This window comes from Carassius gibelio, chromosome B21, assembly GCF_023724105.1.
Source record: "Carassius gibelio isolate Cgi1373 ecotype wild population from Czech Republic chromosome B21, carGib1.2-hapl.c, whole genome shotgun sequence".
NCBI lineage: Eukaryota > Metazoa > Chordata > Actinopteri > Cypriniformes > Cyprinidae > Carassius > Carassius gibelio.
This window is the reverse complement of record NC_068416.1, coordinates 13,259,349-13,284,139: the sequence shown is the minus strand read 5'-3', so window position 1 is coordinate 13,284,139 and position 24,791 is coordinate 13,259,349. Positions and strand designations below refer to the sequence as shown.

Here is a 24,791-nt window from a genome sequence, read left to right as displayed (position 1 = left end):
ACTGAAGACTGGGAAAATTCAGCTGAAAATGCTAGGAATTCAGCAGTGTTATAATATTTCATGATGCAATATGCCATTTAAAAGCGGATCTCAGGCTTCTGAACAGTAGTTCATTTGCAGTTGATTTTGATGACTTTTTATTTATTTCCTAGTTCAAGAAAAGGGAAGTTTTAAGGACTGCTAGTTCAAATTCAGGTCTTCTGGCCTTTTTGGTGGAAACGGTACCAGATTGGCCTCCAGCATCCTTTAGGTGGAAAAGGGGATCTTGTGATCATTTTAGGATTCCACCTGAGGCCTTTAACTGTCACATCCGGTTATTTATTTTGTACTTTTAACCTGCATGCATAATTATCTCTCTCTCTCTCTCTCTCTGTCTCTTGTCTGTACAGGTGGTTCATATGGAGTTAATAATGGGCCTAATGGGATTCCTAAACTGATGGATTTACTAGATGAACCAGTGCCTGGGGTCGGCACTTATGAAGACTTCAACACCATCGACTGGGTCCGGGAGAAATCTAAGGACCGGGATCGCCACCGAGAGGTGACTTTTGAATCTTTTTCAGTTTTAAACAACATCTATGATCATGCATTCACTTCAGCTTGTTTTTATTTGGGATCTTTAATTTCTCTTCATGTTAGATTGCTACCAAGAGTAAAGAGTCCACCTTGGCTCTGATGAAGAGTATCAGTGATGCCTTCTCTGGCTGGCTTCTCATGCTGCTCGTGGGACTGATGGCAGGTTCGATTGCTTTTATAATATTAAAGCATAAGTATCATATAGAGTGTTTATAGAGCTCCAAGTTAATGGAAGAGTTCACCAAAAAAATGAAAATTCTGTCATTAATTACTTATTTTAATGTTGTCATCTTTGTTAACTTTGATGAAATCCGATAGCTTTCTGACCCTCCATTGACAGCAAGGGCACTACCACATCAAGGCACAGAAATGTAGTAAGGACATCATTAAAATCGTCCATGTGACATCAGTGGTTCAACCTAATTTTATGAAGCTACAAGAATACTTTTTGTGTGCAAAAAACAAAAGTAACGACTTTATTTAATGTCAGTCTTCGACACACATTCATGACAGCACTACGATGCGTGCATGTGTATTCCTCTGCCTGTAAACAATGTGATTCTACGTCAAAACACTGGCTCCTGCATCAATTATTGAATAAAGTCGTTATTTTTGTTTTCTTTGTGCACAAAAAGTATTCTCGTAGCTTTATAAAAGGTAGAGGTTCAGAAGCCTCTCGGATTTAATAAACGAGTTTGGAACAATATGAGGGTAACTAATTAATGACAGAATTGTTTTGTTTTTTTTTGGGTGAGGGGGGGGTGAACTATCACTTTAAAAGAGCATTACATTTCCTTTGAAATATCATCTGACCTCTCCATGAAGTTTTATAGCATGTGCTGTTTTGTTTGACTTCAGGTGCCCTGGCTGGTGGCATCGACATCTCTGCCCATTGGATGACAGATCTGAAGGAGGGAGTGTGTCTGAACGGCTTCTGGTTTAATCATGAGCACTGCTGCTGGAACTCCAATGAGACGACCTTCCAGGAAAGAGACAAATGCCCTAACTGGAAAAGCTGGGCAGAGCTCATTGTCGGTACTAATGACGGTCCTTTTGCTTACATCATGAATTACCTGATGTATGTGTGCTGGGCTCTGCTTTTCTCCTTCCTGGCTGTGTCTTTAGTCAGGGCCTTTGCCCCGTATGCTTGTGGCTCTGGAATACCTGAGGTAAGCAAAAAAATGTAGTACCAGTATAATATTTAATCTTAGATTTCAACACACAGGTTGTTATGTTGCTATGTAGATGACTGTTATAAGGTCCTAGTTCTTGTATGGCATTCTAGATCAAGACCATCCTGAGTGGGTTTATCATCCGAGGCTACCTGGGTAAATGGACTCTCATGATTAAAACCATCACCCTGGTGCTGGCTGTGTCATCTGGACTCAGTCTGGGCAAAGAAGGGCCACTGGTCCATGTTGCTTGTTGCTGTGGCAACATCCTATGCCACTTGTTCACCAAGTACCGGAGGAATGAGGCAAAGAGACGAGAGGTACGATAAGTAAATAAAAATTAGATACTATCCACCATAAATTCACTGTATAATGTTAATACATTTTTGTTCACAAATAGAAATCAAAGTAACTATTAAGATTTTAGTTTTGCACTGAAAATAACATTTTCACCCCTTCTATGGCTCTGAAAAAACAAACACCCTTGTCTGTCATGTCCAATAAAATTTAAATTCCTCTTTAGGGTTTATAATTGTTTTTGCTGTATTTTTTTAATAAATGCAGCCTTGGTGAACACCTTTCCAAAACATTCAAAAATCCAACAACAACAAGTTTATAAAGGAGGTTAAGGTGTTTTTAATGAGCAAGGCTAGTCTATCTCCCGTCTCTCTCTTTCTAAAAATACAGCGGCATTCGTTGTGTTACATTTTTGCGGCTTAACCCTAAGGACATTCTGGTCGCCTGTTTTTGTGGTTTTATGTTTAAAACTTACTCATTGTGAGAATGTTTTTTATTGACATCATGAAGCTGAGACCAAACATAGGATCACGTTTTATTATTTTTTTGAGGCCTTTGTTGATCCAAGCCTTTCGTGTGATAAGCCTGGTCTATTGTTTCAGTCCTGTCTCTCTTCTGTTTGTATGTTGATCAGGTATTGTCTGCTGCAGCTGCTGTTGGTGTGTCAGTAGCTTTTGGTGCACCGATTGGTGGAGTTCTGTTCAGTCTGGAAGAGGCAAGCATATTTTTTATAATACAGTACTTATGATTTCATCCACTCAGCATTATCTAGTGTCATTTTAATAAGTACAATCACTCTCACTTTATCCTGTAGGTGAGTTATTATTTCCCTCTGAAGACGCTGTGGCGCTCTTTCTTTGCTGCATTGGTAGCGGCCTTCACCCTTCGGTCCATCAACCCGTTTGGTAACAGCAGGCTGGTGCTCTTCTACGTGGAGTTCCACTCCCCTTGGCACTTGCTGGAGCTCATACCCTTTATCCTGTTGGGTATTTTCGGGGGAATCTGGGGAGCTTTCTTCATCCGTGCAAACATTGCATGGTGTCGTCGGCGCAAGACCACGCGGCTGGGTCACTACCCTGTTTTGGAGGTGCTGGTTGTTACTGCGGTCACGGCTCTGCTGGCGTTCCCCAACAGCTACACGCGTATGAGCACCAGCGAGCTGATCTCTGAGCTGTTCAATGATTGTGGTCTGCTGGATTCCTCACAGCTGTGTAATTATGCCAATGTGAGCGTCACCAAGAGCAGCAGTGATGCTCTGCCTGATAGACCAGCAGGACATGATGTGTACACCGCCATGTGGCAGCTCTCACTGGCCCTGATCTTCAAGATGCTCATCACAGTGGTGACCTTTGGCATGAAGGTACAAGGTCAAAGCCCCAGATTATCTTCCTTTCTGTCATCTCCATCCAGTCCTTCTTTCTTTCCTCTATCCACTCATCCTCCCCTCTTTTGTCTTCCATCAATTCATCCATCCATCCTTCCTTTCTATCTTTATTACATCCATTCATCCTCCCCCTCTGCATCTATTAATGCTTTCATCCCTTATTTCCATCTGTCCATCCATCATCCTTTCATCCATTCTAACTCTGTATCCCATCCATTCCTCCCTCCACTATCATACATTCCTTTTTTCCATCATCCATCTTTTCTTCCATTTCGCTAGCTTTCCAATAATTTTATGTTCCTTTCTTCCATCCATCCTTCCATCCAATATCCCCTACCTGCATCTATTCATGCTTCCATCTGTCCATCCATCATCCTTTCAATCATTCTATCTATCTTTATCCTACCCATTCCTCCCTCCCTCCACCATCCATTTATCATATATTCCTTTTTTCCATCATTAATCTTTTCTTCCATTTCTCTATCTATCCTATCATGTTATGTTCCTTTCTTCCATCCTTCCGTCCATCCATTCTTCTCTCCCTGCATCTATCCATACTTCCATCTTTCTTTCCATCTGTCATCCATCATCCTTCCATCCATCCAGCTATTCTATCTTCCTTTATTCCATCCATTCTTCCCTACACCATCCATCCACCATATTCTATCCATCCTTTTCTTCCAGTTCTTCCATCCATATTTCAACTCAACTTACATTCACTGTCAAAATATCCACCATTCGTGCATTTCTTTCTTTCTTTGTCTTTCTTTTTTCCATTCTTCCTTCCATCGATTCTATTTTCTCTTCTTTCACTGTCCATTATACTTTCCTTTATTACTCAATTTATCCATTCCTTTTTCCGTCAATCATTCTATCTTGCTTTATTCAATCATCCATCCATCCATCCATCCATTGTTATTTTCATCCATAAATACATTCATCCCATTTTGTTCTTTTCCATTCTACCTTCCTTTCATCATCCTTCCATTCATCCACTTTTCTTTCCTTCTTTCTGTCAGTCATCCGTATCTTCTTTTCATCCTTAAATCCATTCATCCATCCATCTCACTTTTTCTTTTTTCCTTTCTGTCTTCCTTTCATCATGCATCATTCTTTGTTCATTTGGCACCCATCGTTCTTTCTTTCTTATTTTTTTTCTTTCCCATTCTCTTTTTCTTTTCATCATCAGTCCATTCATTATTCCATTCTTCCATCTATCAGCACATTCTATCTCACATTTTGTCCATTCTATTTGACTTTTTCATCCCTCTCTCCATCTTAGAAAGACACCAGTTTCTTGACAAATCTTAACACTTTGAATTTTGTGTTTACGTGCCATTTTCTGCACTGTTGTGTCCTGTGTGTTCCTCCAGGTGCCCTCTGGCCTCTTCATCCCCAGTATGGCTGTGGGAGCGATTGCAGGCAGGCTGCTTGGTGTGGGTATGGAACAACTGGCATATTACCATCATGACTGGGCAATCTTCAGAGGCTGGTGCTCACCTGGAGCAGACTGCATCACCCCTGGCCTTTATGCCATGGTGGGCGCCGCCGCCTGTCTGGGTAAGAGTCTATTCAAATTGTCTACTATTATAAATGTGCAATTACTGGCTTGTCCAGGTACTGTTCATTCCTATCTCTCTTTCATAGGTGGTGTAACTCGTATGACCGTCTCTCTGGTGGTCATTATGTTTGAGCTAACAGGCGGCCTGGAATACATTGTGCCTCTCATGGCTGCCACCATGACTAGTAAATGGGTGGCAGATGCTCTGGGCCGAGAGGGTATTTATGAGGCTCACATCCGTCTCAACGGTTACCCCTTCCTGGAGTCTAAGGAGGAGTTCAGCCACAAGACGCTGGCCATGGACGTGATGCGACCCCGCCGCAGCGACCCCCCGCTCTCTGTCATCACTCAGGATGGGATGAGCGTGGAGGAAGTCGAGTCGCTCATTGCTGAAACCTCATACAGCGGTTTCCCTGTGGTGGTCTCACATGAGTCTCAGAGACTTGTGGGCTTTGTACAGCGCAGGGATCTGGTCATATCTATTGGTAAGAGAATTTGAGATTCTTTTTTTTATGTGCATCTTTCTTAGATCTTGGACTATGATTGCTGCTGATGAACATCTTGGTGGACTGAAGAAGCAGCTCGGCCAAAAATGAAAATTCTGACCTCATGTCATTTAAAATCTGCATGGCTTTCTGTCTTTTATTTGTCCATACAATAAAAGTTAATGGAGTTCAAAGGTATTTTGGACACCCTTGATTTTCATTGTATGGACAAAGAAGTTTCAACATTCCTTCTTATGAACTCATGTGAATTATACTGTAGGTCAACCATGAGAAGGTTTATTATTCTCTTTTTCGCTCTGGCAGAAAATGCTCGTCAGCGTCAGGAAGGTGTGGTTAGTGCCTCCCGAATCTTCTTCACTGAATACACACCTCCACAGCCACCCAACAGTCCTCCTCCGTTGAAGCTTCGTGGTATCATGGATCTCAGCCCATTTACTGTTACCGACCACACTGCCATGGACATTGTGGTGGACATCTTTCGCAAGCTGGGTCTGCGCCAGTGTCTCGTCACTCACAATGGGTAAAACCTTGGTTTGCTTAGCCTGTCAGTCTTCAAGTTCTCCACTAATATCATTGGTTTATTCCATCGTTTACACGTCAGAATTATTACACATCACATATATTTGGATAAGCTCAATATAATCTTGTTCCTGTTTTTCCACAGGCGTTTACTAGGCATCATCACCAAAAAGGACATTCTGAAACATATGGCCCAAATGGCCAACCGAGACCCTGACTCTATTCTCTTCAACTGAAGTGCCAAACTGGCTGTTAGGAAACGCCAGTCAGTTTGAAACCACCCATTGGGCAGAGAACACCAGTCTGGCCAAATGATTTGCACTACTGAACTGTCAGTACTGGGTTAGCTTCCATTCACACTGTGAATCCATTTGTCGAGCCTCATTGGCGCAGGCGATACAACTGCAGGATGGAGGATCTTCAGCAGCATTCAATGCACTCTGGCAACTAGTTTAAAGTGGGATTGAGTGCAACCAAGTGTTGGTGTTCGAGGAAGTCAACCTATAACAACATATCAGTGCATCGAAACATATCACAATATATACCACACAAGCAAAACTGTAACATTTTGTAGCATAAATCTAAATATAGAAATTCACGTACCCGGCCTCTGTTGGATCGTATTACTCAAACCCAAAACACCTCTGGTGAAAAGACCACATTCTCATCTTTCAGGTTTTAAGAGACATTCTTGTGTATGTCAAGAGGAAGTCACAAGGAATCAGTAGCAGATGTGCATTGCATATTTCCCTAGAGTTCTCCCGCCTTCCACTACAGAATGGAAGTTAATCACAAGTTAAAACCATTATTTGTTGTTTACATTTTTTTGTATTTTTACTCCGTTTAAATGAGCACTTGCAAGTATTTAAGCATCTGAAAGCTCACGGGACGAATGTTATTTAGTTTTAGCTGAATCTTAATGCTTTATGAGTCATTTATGTGTCATGGAGGGGATTTATAGTTTCCACATTTTGTCACGTCTATAACACGTTTCCAGACTTGTAAGCGGTCATTAGAAGCACCGTGTAGTTTCTGCCAAGTAATGACACTTTAAAAGACTCACTGTCTACAGATTTTTCAGATTACATGCACTTTTTAAAAATACAGCTTCATTTTTACACTACCATTCAGAAGTTTGGGGTCAGTAACATTTATGTTTTTAGAATAAATTCTCTTATGCTCAACAAGGCTGCATTTATTTGATCTAAAACAGTAAAACTAATATTGTGAAATAATATTAGTTTAAAATAATGATGTATTTTAAAATGTAATTCACTCTTGTGATGGCAAAGATGAAAGTTCAGCATCATTACACCTCAAGTGTCACATAAATCTTCAGAAATCATTTTAAAAGCTGATTTACTGCTTAAGAAATGTTTCTCTTTTGAGGTTTCATTAAATATGAAGTTCAAAAGAGCTGCATTTATTTATAATAGAAGTAAGATTATAAAAGTCTCTTTTGATCAATTGAATGCATCCTTGCTGGATAGAAGTATTAGTTTCTTTGAAAAAAAACAAAAACAAAGTACTAACCTGAAACCTTTGATCAGTACACTATGTGGTTATCAAATGTTTTAATACCACTGTTAAAACTACACATTATGTAGCATCTCTCTATGCAAGTTAGGTTGGCATTATTTTTGGACTATGTTTGTGCAATCACATTATACTGTTAATTTAAGTCAGATTTTTACCTTCAAATTCTGAATTCTCTTTTAATTCTCTTATCACAATCTCTAATTATCCTATAATTAAAAAAAAAAGAAAAATCTGAATCTTGGCTGAATGGTACACGTTTTCTCCATCAACAAATGCTGCTTTTATGCATTGCCTGTATCATTTATATTCCTATCACATGCATGTCCAAATGTAACCTCAGCATGCAATATGTAGTCATCTGAATCATGTAATTATATTGTTCGCATATCAACCCAGATGTTTCCATTTTAGTGTTTAAGCTTGCATCTGTTTGGCTCAATCTTTTTTGGAATATTTTGCATTTCTCTGCTAGCACACCACTTTTATATGTATGAAACTCACAGTGGGACACTGAGTGAATGCTAATATCTCTGTAAGCAGTGCTTAAAACACCTGAAGTGGCACATTAGCTTGGTTTGTTCTCATTCCTTAGCTAACTTTCACAGTATTTCCATTTTTTTAATCAAAATGTCACTCATTTTGATAAATAAAGGGCCACTTTATTAAGAACATCCATACTAATTAATGTTCAGAAAATATGTAATTGTTGTGTGCTGTCATTTCTTGGGGTTCTTTATACTTATTGTTTAAAATGTGTAAATTTGTTTATGTCAGCATTATCCATTAGTGTTAAATATGAATGCCTCATTATCATTGTAATTTATTTGTAAGCACTACATGAAATACAATAACGTAACATGCTCTTTAAGGTTTCTTTTCAGTGTGATATTTGTTGCTGTTCCTCGTGTTTCTCAAAATTATTTCAAGATGTCTGTCTGTCCTGGAGCTTCGGGAAAATGGCATTCTTTTGAAAAATGTTAGTTTAACTTTGGATTGTTTTGATAAATTGAGTCGTGCAAATTCTCACTCTTCATCCAACCCTATTTTTTGCTGGATTTTACTTCAGATGTCAGTGAATGGCAGGTTTGACTCATAAAGCAGTATGTGTGGCAACAAAACAACTTGCTTTATTTAACTGGAGACTTTTAAGTCCATGATTAGTCACACTGCCCCAGACAGTCTTTTAAGGAAAGAATGAACAATACAAACAGTATAACATCAAAAGAAAGTGGGAAACTATTAGTCTTGTATGGTTTGCGTGCACAAATAGCAGCTTGCACAAAGTTTTGTGTATTTGTTGAAGGTGAAAGTCTTAATTTGAAGGAACTATTTTGGCTTTTTATGTGGTTAAATAGTGAAGGTCATTGTAGTATTCAGAAATGTCTTTACAAGCCCTCACAGATTTGCTCATGATCTGCCCATTCAGATGGGATCCCAGAGTTTCTCACTCTACTGATTCTTAAAATTCAGCCTATGAATGTCAAACGGTCCTCAGACCACAATAACTTGATGGTTTTCTGAGTTATTTGGTCTTTTGAACCCCTCAGATGCTGGAGTATCTGTGCTTCCCTCTCTTCCTGGTTCCCATGTGGGGCCTTTTGACAGAAACAATTTCCTCTCCCTTAGAATGAGACCACAAGCCCCAACTGCGTCCCTCAGAGGTCAAACAGGAAGGCCCCAAAGTAGCTGGAGGAGTCTTCTGCATACACAGCTGTGGGAGAAGACACCGAGATGAAGATCTCGTCGCCTGCCCGAAGTTCAAACAGGCCCCCCTGGTAGATGGAGTGAAGGGCGTTCTCGCTGTCTGGAGACCAACATTTGGTGCCCACACCCTTCAGGAGCTGAATAGGGCGGGCGTAGGCGGTCTTCTTGTAGACGCACTGCACCACCTGGTGGCTGTCAGAGCCCGAGTGGTGATCGTCGATGGAGAGGGTGAGATAACGGAAGTAGACTTGGCCGTAGAGGTAGTAGCGGCCTGCGCGAGGGATACGTAGGCGTCCGTTGGACACAGTCATGTTGTGCAAGTGGGAGCCGAAACTTTGGTTCCCCCAGGAACGAACGGGATGGCGACAGGACTGGTGAAGGTCAGTCTGAGGGGTTAAGGATGTCGTACCTGGTATAACAAGAAAGGTGCAACAAAATTTGATCACCTCAGTGTACAACAGCAGTTCTGCTTCAGCACTTCTCCATATCATTAATTAATGTGAACCTGAAATCCTTAAAGTGGTAGTTAGGGCTGTGCAAAAAATCGAATGCGATTTTCATGCACATCTCACCAGTAAAGACGTTCCTGTAATTAGAAATATATATCTCCAGCTCGTGCGTTCGGATCAGGGTTGCCAGGTTTTTACAACAAATCCTGTCCAGTTGCTTCTCAAAACCAGTCCAAAACTAGCCCAATCACGCTTCGAGGTGGTTCCCCGATAAAAATTGCTTCCCGGGGTTAAAATATATGTTTTGTAGCAGGGTTGCCATGGTAAAAATTCGCATTTTAGGGGCTAAATATCACGTTATTTGTATTGGGGTCGCTTCAACCTGCGGACATGAAAAACAACCTCAGACTTGGCAACACTGGTTGGCATTTACTACACCGAGCCGAAATTCACTGACAATCTACACAAAATCGATGTTAAAATCGCAGGCAATTCTTTGTCGATTTTGAAAACGATTTTGTGTTAGTTTTCGGTAGACTTCGGCTCTGTGTAGTAACTGCCTCTCCACCTGTAGCAGTGTTGCCGTGTCTGCGATTGTTTTTCATATCCGTGGTTAGAAGCAACCCCAATACCAATAACGTGATATTTAGCCCCTAAAATGAGAATTTTACCATGGCAACCCTTCCAAAAAATGTATATTTTAACCCTGAGAAGCAATTTTTTTATCAGGGAACCTCCTGGAAATGTGATTGGGCTAGTTTTGGACTAGTTTTGAGAAGCAACTGGGAAGGATTTGTTTCTGAAAAACTGAGATATACTTCTAATTACAGGAGCATCTTTACTGATGAGATGCACATGAAAATCGCATTCGATTTTTTTTTTGCACAGCCCTAGTGGTAGTTTACCCAAAAACCAGATCTAGATCTTCGGAACACAAATTAAGATATTTTTGATAACTTCTGAGATCTCTCTGACACTCCATAGACAACAATGCAACTGCAATGTACCATTCAAGTGTATGTCAGAATGTAATCAATGTTGTTTACATTCAGTAGACAGCGTGCGCATGCTTAACGTAAACAACACTGATTACGTTGATTACGTTGTAGGGTACTCTCCAAAATGGCGGAAGACGGTATCTCATTGAGAGGAATTGCTGAATTATGTTATTATTGTTTTCTTTGTGCACAAAAAGTATTCTTGTAGCTTTGTAAAATTATGGTTGAACCACTGATGTCACATGGACTATTTTAACAATGTCCTTGCTATGTTTTTGGACTTGGGAAATTAATTGAGTAATTAATGACTGCATTTTCATTTTGGGGTGAACTAACAGGATTTGTTGTCATTTGTGTACCCATGTCGTCCTACTGCTTTACTGCAATAAACGTGCATTTTTAATTAGTCATGGATTTTTTTTTTCAAATAGTCTCTTCGTATAATCAGATGTGCTTTTGGATATTTGGAGGTGAATCTCAAACTGATGAGCTGAAATAGTCCAAGGCACTTTTATAGTAAAAATAAAAAGCCTTTAATTAACTGGGCATTAAAACAGCTTAAAGTGTAGATCTACGCATCTCGGGTACACAGCCTTCTTCAGGGTATTATTACTTCATGTTAACTAATGTAGGTCACTAATGTTAACACATCAAACCTTATATTATAGTGTTAACAATAAATGTTATGGTATAATTTAAGTTGACCTTTATTGGTAAACTATGCAAACCTTGTTTTCCCATGGCAAAACACGGTCCATTAACTCTTTCACATGGCATTTTTTGTGAATGTGGGAATGTCTTACTGCAATTTGTTTGTGACCACAAAGCATTTGTTCAGCTTTTTTTCATGCGAGATATATCAGTTGAGTAAACAGTCAGAAATGTTTTGGTTCTGTTACTGGATTCCTAATGAAGTGGTTTGTTAAGATTGTTTCCAGAAGGACAAGAGAGCTGTAGAAACTTAAAGGATTGTTTTGCTGACACGAGTACAGGCTTCTGTGATACACACACCCGAACATGCGGGCAAACTCACCCTGCAGTCCACTGTCTCTGAGAGTAAGATGAGCTGACGGCCGTGGGCTGCCGGTGGTGAGTAATTTTGTACGTGGAGGGATAGCGACTCTTTCTGCGAAACACAGTAAAGAACAAAGAGTGAACAAGTCAACAAAGCAAAAAAGAAACATGATTTCAAGTCATATAGATGTACTAAACTTGAAAAGAGACTAGGTTAGTTCAGGTAACTAAATCGAAGAGGAAGAAACACTTGAATTCCTGTGGTTTTAAGTTACCTTGAAAGGTGTGTTTCGAGATGACGTTTTCTGTCACCTAAAAGAGAGCAAAAAATGACTGCACCTCAGATTTGTGAGAAAATACAGAAGACAAAGGACATGTTTATACATATATTTCTGACAATTATAGGGTGCTACTAAAGTGCACGCTCCTGATTTGGTGTTACACATTTGAAACATAACATCACTAAGACATTTTCCACATTTAAGTCCATTTAAGAAAGACAATCCAACCTTTTTTCTGGAACACCGGAGTGGCACAAAAACAGTTATGCCACAATTGACAGAGTAAAGGCCTCATTAAATTTGATTTATTTGGAGCGTTTTTAGAGCAACAAGCCAAATCAAATATTTTTTAGATCCATCAGGCTCCAGATTTGACAGTCGTCTTGGACTTACTTGGATGTAGCTTTATGCAAAAGCAGAAAAAAAAAAAAAAAAAGATATTCAGCTACTGTTGCTTCTGTAGAAATGCCTATTCACAGTCAGCCATGACTAATTTATTCAGTGAGCTATAGTGCCCAATACTACAGAGATTATAGAGATGAATAGTGAATAGCATTTTTCTGCTCATGTGATCTCAGTATGGCTGCGGATGTGCTAAATGTGTTAAATAAAACATCTTTTATTAGGTTTCTAATATGACTGGAGTCAATGGTTTTAAACCTTTTTCAAACATACTACTAATTCTACACTTTTATATATATATATATATATATATATATATATATATATATATATATATATATATATATATATATATATATATATATATATATATATATATATAAATAACTAAATACACATTCAAAAGATTTACTTATGAGGGACCAGAACTCTGTTGTATGTAATCTAGTTTCCAGAGGAAGAAACAGATCAATGCTGAATGTTTTTGTGTTGAAGGTTGAAGCTATTCTCCCACTGGTTATGCGCATATCTAAAGTGCACCAGGTCCAAACGCCATAAACAGACTACTTGCCATCACTTGGGGTATAAAAAACACATGCTCTACTTGCATATTTATTAAAAAATATTGCATGTCTTTACCTTGGAGATGTAAGCTTTGAGTCCTTCGGCCAGTTTAATGCATGGCTCACCAAAGAGCTGGACCAGGTCATCAGGCACATCCTGTTCTTTCTCCAGAGCGTTCAGAAGACCCAAGCACCTCAGCTCCTCCACCACACCTTGTGTCCGAGCCTGTCAATGACAAATTCATCAGTCCACTTAAAAATGCTTAAACGTGTCCTCATGTGATGGAACATCCTAAAGGCTTTGTTTTTCAGGAATACATTACAGAATTTTCTGAATTTAAAAATAAATGTAGCTTTTAACTCAACTACATCCTCTTAACCCTTATAAAGGTTTTTGGTCTTTTTTGACCGATTTCTATTTTTGTCCCTTTATATATATATATATATATATATATATATATATATATTGGTATATTGGTATATTGGTATATATATATATATATATATATATATATATATATATATATATATTACATATGCAATCTATACAAAAAAAAAAAAATAAAAATGGACTCACTAAGTCTAAGTGGTCATAAAAAAAGTCAAACCAAAATTGTCAAGTCAAAATTGCCCGACCATAGGAAATGAATGGGAAAGACCCTAAAGTGAAGCATTTTCAAAAAATTTGTTGATTGAAATCTGTACATCAGCCACATTGCTGAAAACACACAAAAAATGAAGGAGCAAGACTGTAAAACATCCAAAATACAAAGACCCCACCAACGAACTAAGCACAAAATCTAGTATTCTTTCACAATAAATGACAATAAATGTTGTCAGCAATGTCACCCAAATACATAAAATTTTCATATTTACCTCTTTTCAACTTAGTAAAGTTCCAAAAGTTTCAATTTGTTTATACAAACAATGTTGAAAGAAAAAAATTACATATAAATTCGAAATTACCAAAAAAATCACCTTAAAGTGCAAAATTTCATTGTCAATATGTCAGGGAAAATAGTGCTGTGGCATTCATTTAAACAAAAATGACCGCCAATGTGTGACTCTTTTTTTTTAAATAGCTTAGGAGGGTTGAAAATGTCAACAGTATTAGGAAATAATATCAGAAAACAGCCTTTTCTGTTCAATATCATCTCTGCATACTTTTACTATAGCCACACACACATGCACAAAAAAACAGGCCTTTTGGGTGTTGAATAAACAAATTCCCACAATGGAAAACTATTTTGACAGAAACCACAAGAATATATGATAAGGGGAAAAAAATATTAAGAGTTTCTAAATGCCTACAAATCCGCCTGTCACTAGAGAAACAGACTAGACCATGTGAGGACAGATATCTGATCTAAGGCTTCTGCGGCTGATATTTTGGCTCAGTATTACTGTTTTCAGGACCCCTTGCGTATTGTGTCTACTGGCCCAAACTGCAAAACCCCCTCTTCATGAGTTTTAATAAAGCAGAGGATTTGAAAGTAATTCATATGTTAATTAAGCCTTACAGCCTTCCTCTGGTTTAATTAAAGTTTGTATTTATGCTGGTAGAGAGCCCAAATCTTTGTTTATCTTTTTAGGGGAGTTTTCTAAACCACTTTCGGCCTTCTGAAAAGTCCGTGACCAATAACCTTTTTTAATTTAACTTTTTGAAGAGATACTTAAAAGGACGCATTTGTTTGTTTTAACAGCCAGTGAAGGAAACAAATTTGCTGAAACAATATCAACGATAACACAAAATTATTAACATTCAGTCATTGTGCAGCTTGCCTCACGGGACATTTTCTGTCAAGAGTTTGGCAGCTTTGCCACACAGCACACAAATAATGTGTCAGAATACATAGGACACCAGTCAAAAAAAGCTATTAGCAGAGATCGGATGAATACAATGCAAGCTTTGGACAAGAATTTAGCAATTCTGTGTGCAAAATTTATTGAGCTGATTCATTGCATCATAATTATGACAAAGAGCCATGACCTAATTCCTGTGGCAGCTAAACACAGTTATCACCATCCCAAAACTATAGTCAAAGAAAATAGCAGTGCTGACACAATGAAAACTTGTAAACTTGATACCAAGCTGACAGCATGTCAGCCTGCAGGATAAGAAAAAGATTTAATGCCATTTCCATATGATCTCCATTATGATTTTACAATGCACACGAGCTCTAGTTTTGCAGGATGTTATGGGAACATAGGCTATAAATTTAAAAAAAAAGTTCTACAAATAATATAAAGTTTAGAATTATATAGACAGTGCATACTTGCTCCATAAATCGCATTTAACAAAAAAATTACTAATGCAACTTTTTGTTCACTGCAGTTTTACCTCTGCCATTGACATGTTTAAGTATATGAAGAGTCCTGTGGTCGAGGCGACTTGAAGGACAATCACGATGACCACAACCGCTGTCACCCACAGCCTGGATGGCACTTCGAGACGACTTTTGGCCTGAACCATGATGAATGAGCTCGATTCGCTACTAACAGACTGTAAATATTCGCAGTTGCCTTCGGATGCGGCGGCATTCCTGTCGAGTGACTCCAGCACGCGCTGAGGAGGGGCTGCGGAGTCCGGGTCCATCTCTGGGACTCGCTCAAGAAGTCTGTTTTTTACCTACCACCAAGTACAAGAAGTCCGAGGAGATGAATAGGTTTGAATGACAAGAATATCATCTTATTAGCAAACCGAGGTTCCAGTGAGTCCTTCGAGTTTAGCGACAACAGAGACGTAGCGGTGAAAACACGGTGCCGCGCGGAATAACAGAGTTTGACGATAGACTACAATATCATCCGCTCTCCATCCTGCCTTCTCGGTTTTCATTTGACACCGCCTCATGCCTCCCTAATTACCTGTATCATGTGCAATACACACTTTTCACCTGCAAGCGCTGTGTAACGTTAGTAATAAAATAATTAGGCTAAATTAATCATAAAATAGAGTAATACATCAGTGAGTGAGGGATAGTTAAACCAAAATGAGAATTCTGTCATCATTTCTTCATCTTCATTTTGAATGAGTTTCTTTTTCTATTATACACAGGAGAATATATTTTGAAGAATGTTGGTAGCCATCGACCTCTAGTAGCTAGTCCTATTCCTTTTCTATGGAAGTAAACGGCTACCGTCGACTGTTTGGTTACAACAGTCTTCAAAATATCTTTTGTGCTCAACAGAAGAAAGAAATTCATAGGTTTGCAACCTCGAGGGTGACTAAATGATGACACAATTTCCATTTTTGGGTGAACTTTCTCTTACGTAAGCAGTTTTAGCAGTTGTAGTAGGCCTAACCTCATTTTAGAAATAAAGCCTATAAACTTAAGCCTACATACTTTGTGGAGTAAATATGTATAATATCACATATTTTATGAATAGGCACAAATTGATTATGTTTAATGGATTAAACCTGAGAAAAGTCCTTGATATTCATTAAACTGTAGATTTTTGTTTTAACATATTGTTTTAAATAACTATCATGTGTAGGCTACATCCATCTTGGTTTGTTTATTTATTTACTTATTGAGCATGCAGGTATTTTCATTTTTAGAGGCGTGTTTTGTATGTATTTGTATTGTGTTTTGTATGGCAGATGAATGTAACAGCTATTATTGAAAACTCTGCTATCTTAAAGGCTTTTAATAACAAATTAGGTTTTTAAAATATGGTTAGTCTGTGATTTACCTCATCTTTAACTAAAACTTGAACTAAGGCAGATTCTTACAACATGCTTTAACTTCTATGAAGGGGACATTTTTATTCAAATGTATTAAATGGATCGTGTTTAATTAAATAAGTAATAAGTCATCGGTATAGTCATTTGGTCTAACAGGAAAGCATACGGACTGGAATTTATACTTTCACCACTGGATTGTTTACCAGTTGTTTCCTGCTTCAGTATCTGTAAGCCTATGGTCTGAACATCACTCTTTATAGAAGATGTTTCTAAATCAGAGCTACAAACTAAAGAGCAAGGGAAAATTCATGCATAGATTGTGTTTATTTGATTTCCGGTTCATGGAGGATGATGGTATGTCTCTGAAGTTTAGCTGATGGGGATGGGAGACAGATGTTTTGAACTCTGGAGAGCAGCCAGTGGGTTACGGCCGCCCCCTGATTCCCCACACCCACATACATCAGATTCAGGAGGGGCCGAGAACAGTTTGAGAAGGGAACGACACAATAAAAATTCATTTGCAAAGGGTTGAAAATAACAATTTCCTACTCAATGCAATGACCAACTAAAACCCAACCAGGTTTTTGTGCAGATATTTAATCATGTATGAACATATTTTAACACGATAGCCTACATTCTCTTATGGAAAAATATTATAAAAAAAAAAAAAAAGGATTTGACTTATGGTTTCTTCTGTTTTATTATTTAACGTATTTTAAATGTGCAGCAAGAACAGAACAATCCCCCCTTTAAGGGGCAGATATATGTATGCAGCTGTCTTTAGCTTTTCCAGAGGACAGCTAACGTTTGGGGAATTCTGTTCGTTGGCTTACAGAACAGCTGGCATTAAAGCCAGGATGAGCTTGGAGCAAGAACTGGAAATATGATTCACTGTAGTGGAAAAACACATGGCATGTAAAAGTATGACTTCACACACCCTTATTATATCTAAATAAGATACAGGATTTATTTAGTTTTTACAACACATTTATTAATTTGATTAGCTTTTTCAGTGTAAATGTGCCTTTTCAAATTGTAAGTTTTTTTTTTTTTTTTTTTTTTTACGAATTATATATTATAATTTGCCACTTCTTACTGGTATTGTACACAGTGTAAATGTTGAATAATATGCATCCTTGTAATAAACGTGTTGTTGTTATTTTTGTGTTATTATGAAGGCCACGAGAGGGCATCGTCTGTTTTTTTCCTGAACCGGATGAGGCGACGCTGTGGGTGGAGTCATCGAGTTCAGGCGGGAAAAACGAACACGTGATGACGCAACACGTTCAAACACACTTGTGTTTATGCAATGGCTCCATAGACAGTCAAAGAAAGAGAATGGCTCCCATCAAAATAAAACATATCGTCTCGTTTACATCACAGGTAAATATCTGATCGAAATGTCATGTTAACAGTCTGACTCTAACTCTGTTCTTTATACTCTAACAACTATTTTGATAACGTTCATGAACATTACGTAATGATGATGTTTTGTATAAACTATTCTAGCACCTGTACAGTTACAGTATAGAAATACAAAAAAAATAACTTATATGAATAAAAGTTACTTATTTTCCATTCATTTAATGTGCATTACGTGAAACTTAGCATGTTATAACTATACGAATGTACACTACATGATGCTTAGCATGTTATTAAGTAGTGTAATAATGTCTCTTAATCTGATTAATGAAAGTTATTAAAGTGTTACCTCTAATAACCCTCTCTCTTGCATGACTGAATCTCAGGACAGTAAAAATGGTGTGAATAATCTGTGTGAAGACAGTAGCAGCAGCAGACCATGGTTGTGCAGTGTCCAGGACCGCAGTGGAGTCCTCAGGGTGGAGTTACAGATGGAGCGAGCCTCCGCTATAGGATTCATTGATGTTGGTGTGTTGGTGTCAACATAAACATCACCCGCTATTATCTGATATGTATTCTTGGTCTATTAATGCTCATTCCTGTCTTTCTTTGTAAAGGCAACTGTGGCTCTGCGTTCATTCAGGTTGATGTCGGCCGCTCCTCCTGGTCATTAGACCGTCCTTATGTCACCCTGCTGCCCACCGCAACACTCATGAGTCCAGTGGACTCCAAACAGGGCACTGGCCGGCAAAATGTGCGCATGTTTAAAAAAGGTATATACCTTTGCTACAAACTCAACTTTCTGCTATTCCTCACTTAGAGGTCGCATTTGTGATTCTCTGTGGGCGAAACACACCAAAGACATTTTTTAATTGAATGTACTAAATTTTATTTCAATAATATTTGTACCGTGATATTTTGTATTATGTGTGGATTTCATAATGCTAGACAATATTAATTTCTAAATTATGCATTATTTATTTTTTATAAAATAATGTTAATACTAGAAAATATTTCATGTTATTTTAAGTTGCAAATAATGATGGATATATATTTAGATGTTATTCAAAAAAAACTGTATATTTATTATTTTTGTATGTTTTTGTTTTTCCCATTCGTTTCCTATCATGTTTGACTGAAGATCACTAGTGTAACTGCTTTTTAAACACACTTTAGCCTTTTTTAATCATGTTCACCTTGTTTTGTTCATAATGAAAGTGCATGTGACTGAATTGTGTTCATTGGCATTGAAAGACTGAGGTAATGATTTAATTGTGTCCATGTCCAGTTGATTTTCTCCCTCAGGCTGCGAAGGAGAGCTGGGACAGACTACGAGTCACCTGCACTCAGCCTTTCAACAAACGGTCACAGTTCGGTCTGTCCTTTCTGCGCATCCGCACCGTGGAAGACGAGGCCGAAGATTCCTCAGTACAACATGAAGATATCGCTGGTGAAAATCTGGTCAGAGATTTGATGTTTTTTTTTGAGTGTGTGTGTGTGTGTATCTGCTTTTACTTCTACTTCTATATATCCAGCATCACAGCAGCTGGTTTAATTGAGTTTAATCGATAGGTGTTGTTTCACAGAGCACACCAGAAAAGATGACATCTGTGATGGAGTGGCTTTCCAGTCCAGCTATCCAAAACACGTTTTTTGGACGAATCACAGGGTTTGTGTCTGACATTTAGTCTTTGTTTTAAAGCTAGATGTGTAGTAGCATGATATTCAGAAGGCACTCACTCTATGCTCGTTTTCAGGGATGTCTCCTCAGATCACCAAAGGAATGCTGGGAGTTTGAGTCGGGCAGAGCGCATGGTCAAAGCTGCCCACTCAAACAGATGCTCCTTGTCAACATCCCCCTGCAGTACCACATCCAGCACAACACCTCCGAGAGAAGATAACCTGAAATCCCCACCAGGCAAGTTGTTATTTGGACACCACACAGACAGAGTGGAAATTTTTTTGTTTTTTCTAAATACTAATGTTGTGTCTGTCTTTACGGGCCAAATTAGGTGGATTTAGGACTTCCAGTAACCAACTAAAGGCCCCTCAAGAGCAAAAGAAAAAGTCAAAAGCACGGTATGAACTGAGAAAAAAAAAGTCTGATTTAAATGATAGACAGATTGAGGTCTACAGAGTTTTGTTTTGATTCTGAGCACAAAAAAAAAAATGGTCATTTGACATTTTTGAACCTTTAAAATTACTCAGTGTTTATATATTTGATAATATTATTTAATAAGAAATAAATAAAAACAGTAATATTGTGAAATACTACAATTAAAATAATTGAATCACAATTTTCTAATTTAATGTGTTTTGAAATGTATTTAATGGCAAAACTGAATTTTCAGCATCATTACTCCAGTCTTTAGTTCACATGATCCTTCAGAAATCATTCTAATATGCTGATCTGCTGCTCAACAAACATTTCTTATTATTATCAATGTTGAAAACAGTTTAATATTTTAATGGATACTGTAATACAGATTCTTCAGGATTCTCAGATGAATAGAAAGTTCAAAAGAAGAAAATTTATTTAATAAATATTTATATTTTTTGTAACAGTATTACTGTTTTTATTATTATTATTAATGTCTTAAAAAATGGAACAATATATTTCTATATTTATTTATGCAGTGTTTTATTCTTAATTATTAAGACTAATTTATTCTACGTGTTTACAAGAATAGTCAGGATTAAAAAAAAAAATTTACATTTTTATGATATTAATTTGTTTAGTTGAGAGTTATATTTAATGTATAAAAAATATATAATTTTGAAACAATCTAAAATTATGATGCATAACATGACCGTCAGGTTTTACACAAATTTATAGAGGTTATGCAGCTTGGGTGCTGATTTTATTAAGGAAAAATACTTTATTAAAATCCTGTTTTATCAAAACAAGATTGCTAAGAACTTAAATTATGTAAATTCTGTCGTTTGCATCAAAATTTCTTAAATGAGAAAAGTGCAAAACACAATTTTTGTTTTACTAGTGCTCCCAGTCTGTATGCACTCTTTTGTAAATTTTCTTCACTCTTTATAATCTTTATAGACCTGTGTATTTTGTATTCAATGATGGTCATTCAGGCAGAACCTTATAAGCAGTGGCACTCCACAGAAGAGATCCAGACCTACAGCATCCACCCATGAACCCAGCTCAACGAGCTCACACAGAAGTGCCCACCAGGCTCCACAGGGCTCTCCTGAGACCAGATGTCCTCTTTGTGGAGGTAATGTGATTGTGTACATGCCAGCTAGAGATGATTTTTGCAGGCAAATAGATCTGCAGCCCACTGTGGCTCATAATTTACAGTTCACAAGCTCTTCATCTATTTCTTTTGCTTTTTGTCCACATAGAATGCTTCAGTCCTGATTATCTGCCTTTCCATGCCTCCACCTGCCTGGATTCTGATTCAGCCGAGCTCACAGGAGTCAGGGAAACAGAGCTCATGAGCTCACAGTACTCTTCTGCTTTGGACTCTGGCGCAGATGAGCATTCGGTTTCGTGTCCTCTTTGCTCCTTCCGATTCCCCCCAGACCGTATCCAGCAGCACGCCAGCACCTGTGGAGACACGGTCGAGCCAGGTTCTGTGTGGATGAACTGAGAGAAGAGCACTGTGGGCTCAAAAACTTTCTCAGAATAGCAACATACAAACAGAAATCAGGTCTTCTCTTGGTTTCTAAGGCCTTGGACAAAACGCTGTTCAGTAAACACTGTGTATCCTACCGGCTTATGCCTTCCTAAAAAGACTGTTTTTATTGTTTATAACATTGGTCATTATGAAATGTTTGACTGGCAAACATGTTTTGGCTGTAAATATGTTTGTCGTCTTATCTTCTGTTCACTTTCTTTGTGATATCAATTAGAATGCTAAATAAAACCATTGTCTGTGATTGAGTACACCATATTGTCATAAATGTAAAATATATTATTTACGTAGTTCAGATTTGTCATTTTTCTCACTTTTTCAACAAAAATAAATACATCTTTTTGGTTTAAAAGTGATTACATACACAATACTGTTTAAAAGTCTGGGGTAGGTCAGATGTTTTATTGTTTTGTTTTTCTTAAAGAAGTATCTTATGATTATCATAGCGGCATTCATTTGATCAGAAATACACCAAAAATGGTAATACTCTGAAATATAATATAAATTTAAACTTGATATATTCTAAAATGTAGTTTATTCCTGTGATAGCAAAGCTGAATTTGCATCTGCAAATTCTTCAGTTTTGAATCCTTCTTAAATGATTCTAATATGCTGATTTGGTGCTCAGAAATATTATCAATGTTGAAAAATGGAAGAGCTGCTTATTATTATAGAAACTGGTAAAACATTTCTGAATTGTTTGATGAATAGAGAGCTTTTATTTGAAATTATCAATGTTTTTACTGTAACTTTTGTTCACTTTAATCTGTTTTTCTGAATGAAAGTATTCAATTCTTTATCATATTTCCTTACTGATCACAAGCTTTTTAACTAAAAAAATAATTAAATATTTTCCTTTTTAAATAAAAATAGCCTGGAACTCACACACACTAACCCTGTGTCGTTGAGGCCTGGTGTTTACAGAGGTGTTGAATGGAGGAAGTGCACTGATGGAGGTGTATAGTGAGCTCTAATGGGATGCAAAAAAATGCTATGGTTGTGTTTATAATTGGCCGTATCCTTTGGTGAATCGTAGCTGTTATTTGGTTTGTTCAGAAGGAAATCATTCATCTGTGTTTTGACTCCTCAGTGGTGGTAGACCATTGGACTCGCTTAACTAGTGTCTGAATCATTCCTCTCAGATCAGGATCGTCGTTGAATGCATTTTGGGGCTGCTTTGCTTTTTGGACATACATTGAATATGTAGGACATCCATTGATACAATCTTCCTGTAATATTTATACCCTTAGTGTGTCTGATGATGGAAATCCTCACCGTAAGAAATATGCATTGTACCTTTTCAAAACTTATTTTGTAAGCTTGTATCAAGTCTTTGTAATTGTGCTTATTTTTTAGACCTGATATGTAAGGCACTACAAAATTAGCAGTGTATTTTTCTAATTTATTACATTTTTTCCATTCTTTTGTCACAAATTTTATTATCAGCATAATATCTTGGGTAAAAAGTTTTGGTAGTGTATTTCATTTAGTGGCATAAAATGACGAAACAAAACCTTGCTGTCTATACTGCGTTAAACTAACCTGGACTTGTCCCTTCACTTAACATTATCTTTTGTTAGTTTTGATTTGCTTATTCCTTTGATTTGATTATTCCTTATTTGTAAGTTGCTTTTGATAAAAATGTTTGCTAAATGTGTGTGTGTGTGTGTATATATATATATCCAGACACAGTTGCAATCAAAATTACTTTACAAAGACAAGCTTTTCTGAAGATCCAGGATAAAATTTAAATTGCATCTATAACAGTTCACTGGCATATTAAAAGTGATATTGTAAATATATGTAATATTTTTGAGTTTTTTTTTTTTATAATACTGCTATTCAACATTGCTGTTTTTAAATCACTTATTTGCATGGTGGGGAATAGAACAGTCTCAAAACACAATTAAGCCTTTAGAAACTCTATTAAAAACAGAATTAGCTTGAGCCGTTACACATACAGTTAGCCCATGCATGTGTTGAAATTGAGTAGCAAAAATGTCAAAAGAGATCTCACAAAAGCTAAAGAGAATAAATATCATAGTACTTTAGAAAGGCTAAGGCTATATGAAGATTTCTAAAACATTAAAAGTTCCTAGAGACACAGTTCTCAGCCTTATTTCTTAGCTTAAAGTGTGTTTTACCAGAAAATCTTTGGTGGTGTTGAAGAAAAAGCACAATATCATAAAATGTTTAATCAGAGCAACTGAGAAAAATCTGCAATGTACAGCCAAAGACTTGCGACTTGCAAGATGACTCGATGAAAGGAGGAAAACCATTTCAATGCAGCAAGTGTGTAAGAAGGACACTAGACAAGTATGGCCTTCATGTTGAGACATCTTGCAGAATACCACTCTTGATCAAGAAGAACAAAAGGCAGACTTGAACTTGATAAAATTCATTTGTGTAGACCTGTGGAGCTCTGGAGGAATGTTTTATGGAGTGATGTGACCAAACTGGAACATGGATCAGCGGTATGTCTGCTGCAAAACAGGCAAAGCTCATAAGCAGAAGAACACCATCTCCATCGTCAATCTTGGAGGTGGATCAGTCCTGTTATGGGGTTTCTCTACTGTAGCAGGAAGTGGAAATCATGACTGTATGAAGAACATCATGGATTCTTTGAAGCATCAGGCCATTTTGACAAGAATTGTGATGCCTTTGGTGCAAAAACTGAAGCTGATGATCAGTGGACTTTCCTGCAGGACAGTCTACTTTTTTATGATGTGACATTCAGCCAAGTATGGTGATCCATACTTGGAATTCGTTCTCTGCATTTAACCCATCCAAAGTGCACAGAGCGGTGAACACACACCCAGAGCGGTGGGCAGCCATTTATGCTGCGGCACCCGGGGAGCAGTTTTGGGGTTTAATGCCTTGCTCAAGGGCACCTAAGTCGTGGTATTGCCGGCCTGAGATTCAAACCCACTACCCTAGGGTTAGGAGTCAAACTCTCTAATCACTAGGCTACGACTTCTGCTTGGTTCAGTGATCAGTTATAGAATGTTCTTAAGTGGCCTGCTCAGTCTCCAGAATCGAATTCTCATTGAAAATATCAGGTTGACTTTAAAGAAAGCAGTAAATGTGGAAAAACAAAGATTATCAGTGATCTGAAAGCTTTTT

General features: G+C 37.6%; 3 protein-coding genes across 4 annotated transcripts in view; 2 read left to right on the top strand and 1 right to left on the bottom strand.

The window, feature by feature from the left end:
• Positions 1–8,422, top strand: part of clcn5a (chloride channel, voltage-sensitive 5a) — a 90,856-nt gene extending 82,434 nt beyond the window's left edge. For both annotated transcript variants that reach the window (XM_052588506.1, XM_052588505.1), the window contains exons 3-12: positions 390–541; positions 640–739; positions 1,435–1,745; positions 1,862–2,068; positions 2,680–2,760; positions 2,860–3,405; positions 4,803–4,989; positions 5,077–5,475; positions 5,800–6,016; positions 6,161–8,422. In XM_052588506.1, the coding sequence (XP_052444466.1) occupies positions 390–541; positions 640–739; positions 1,435–1,745; positions 1,862–2,068; positions 2,680–2,760; positions 2,860–3,405; positions 4,803–4,989; positions 5,077–5,475; positions 5,800–6,016; positions 6,161–6,251 (2,291 nt within the window). In that variant the 3' untranslated portion in view covers positions 6,252–8,422. The remainder of the gene's footprint in view (positions 1–389; positions 542–639; positions 740–1,434; positions 1,746–1,861; positions 2,069–2,679; positions 2,761–2,859; positions 3,406–4,802; positions 4,990–5,076; positions 5,476–5,799; positions 6,017–6,160) is intronic.
• A 235-nt stretch (positions 8,423–8,657) lies between these two features.
• LOC127986243 (tumor necrosis factor ligand superfamily member 10) lies at positions 8,658–15,781 on the bottom strand. The gene is made up of 5 exons (XM_052588510.1): positions 15,307–15,781; positions 13,042–13,191; positions 11,995–12,031; positions 11,739–11,831; positions 8,658–9,667 (listed from the first exon to the last, which is right to left on the bottom strand). Exons 1-5 carry the CDS (start codon positions 15,559–15,561, stop codon positions 9,210–9,212), a joined length of 993 nt encoding a protein of 330 aa, XP_052444470.1. The 5' UTR covers positions 15,562–15,781; the 3' UTR covers positions 8,658–9,209.
• A 2,097-nt stretch (positions 15,782–17,878) lies between these two features.
• Positions 17,879–21,919, top strand: xndc1 (xrcc1 N-terminal domain containing 1). The gene is made up of 9 exons (XM_052587496.1): positions 17,879–18,033; positions 18,399–18,540; positions 18,630–18,785; positions 19,301–19,473; positions 19,599–19,681; positions 19,770–19,930; positions 20,025–20,091; positions 21,106–21,248; positions 21,376–21,919. Exons 1-9 carry the CDS (start codon positions 17,923–17,925, stop codon positions 21,621–21,623), a joined length of 1,284 nt encoding a protein of 427 aa, XP_052443456.1. The 5' UTR covers positions 17,879–17,922; the 3' UTR covers positions 21,624–21,919.
• Positions 21,920–24,791: the final 2,872 nt, after the last annotated feature.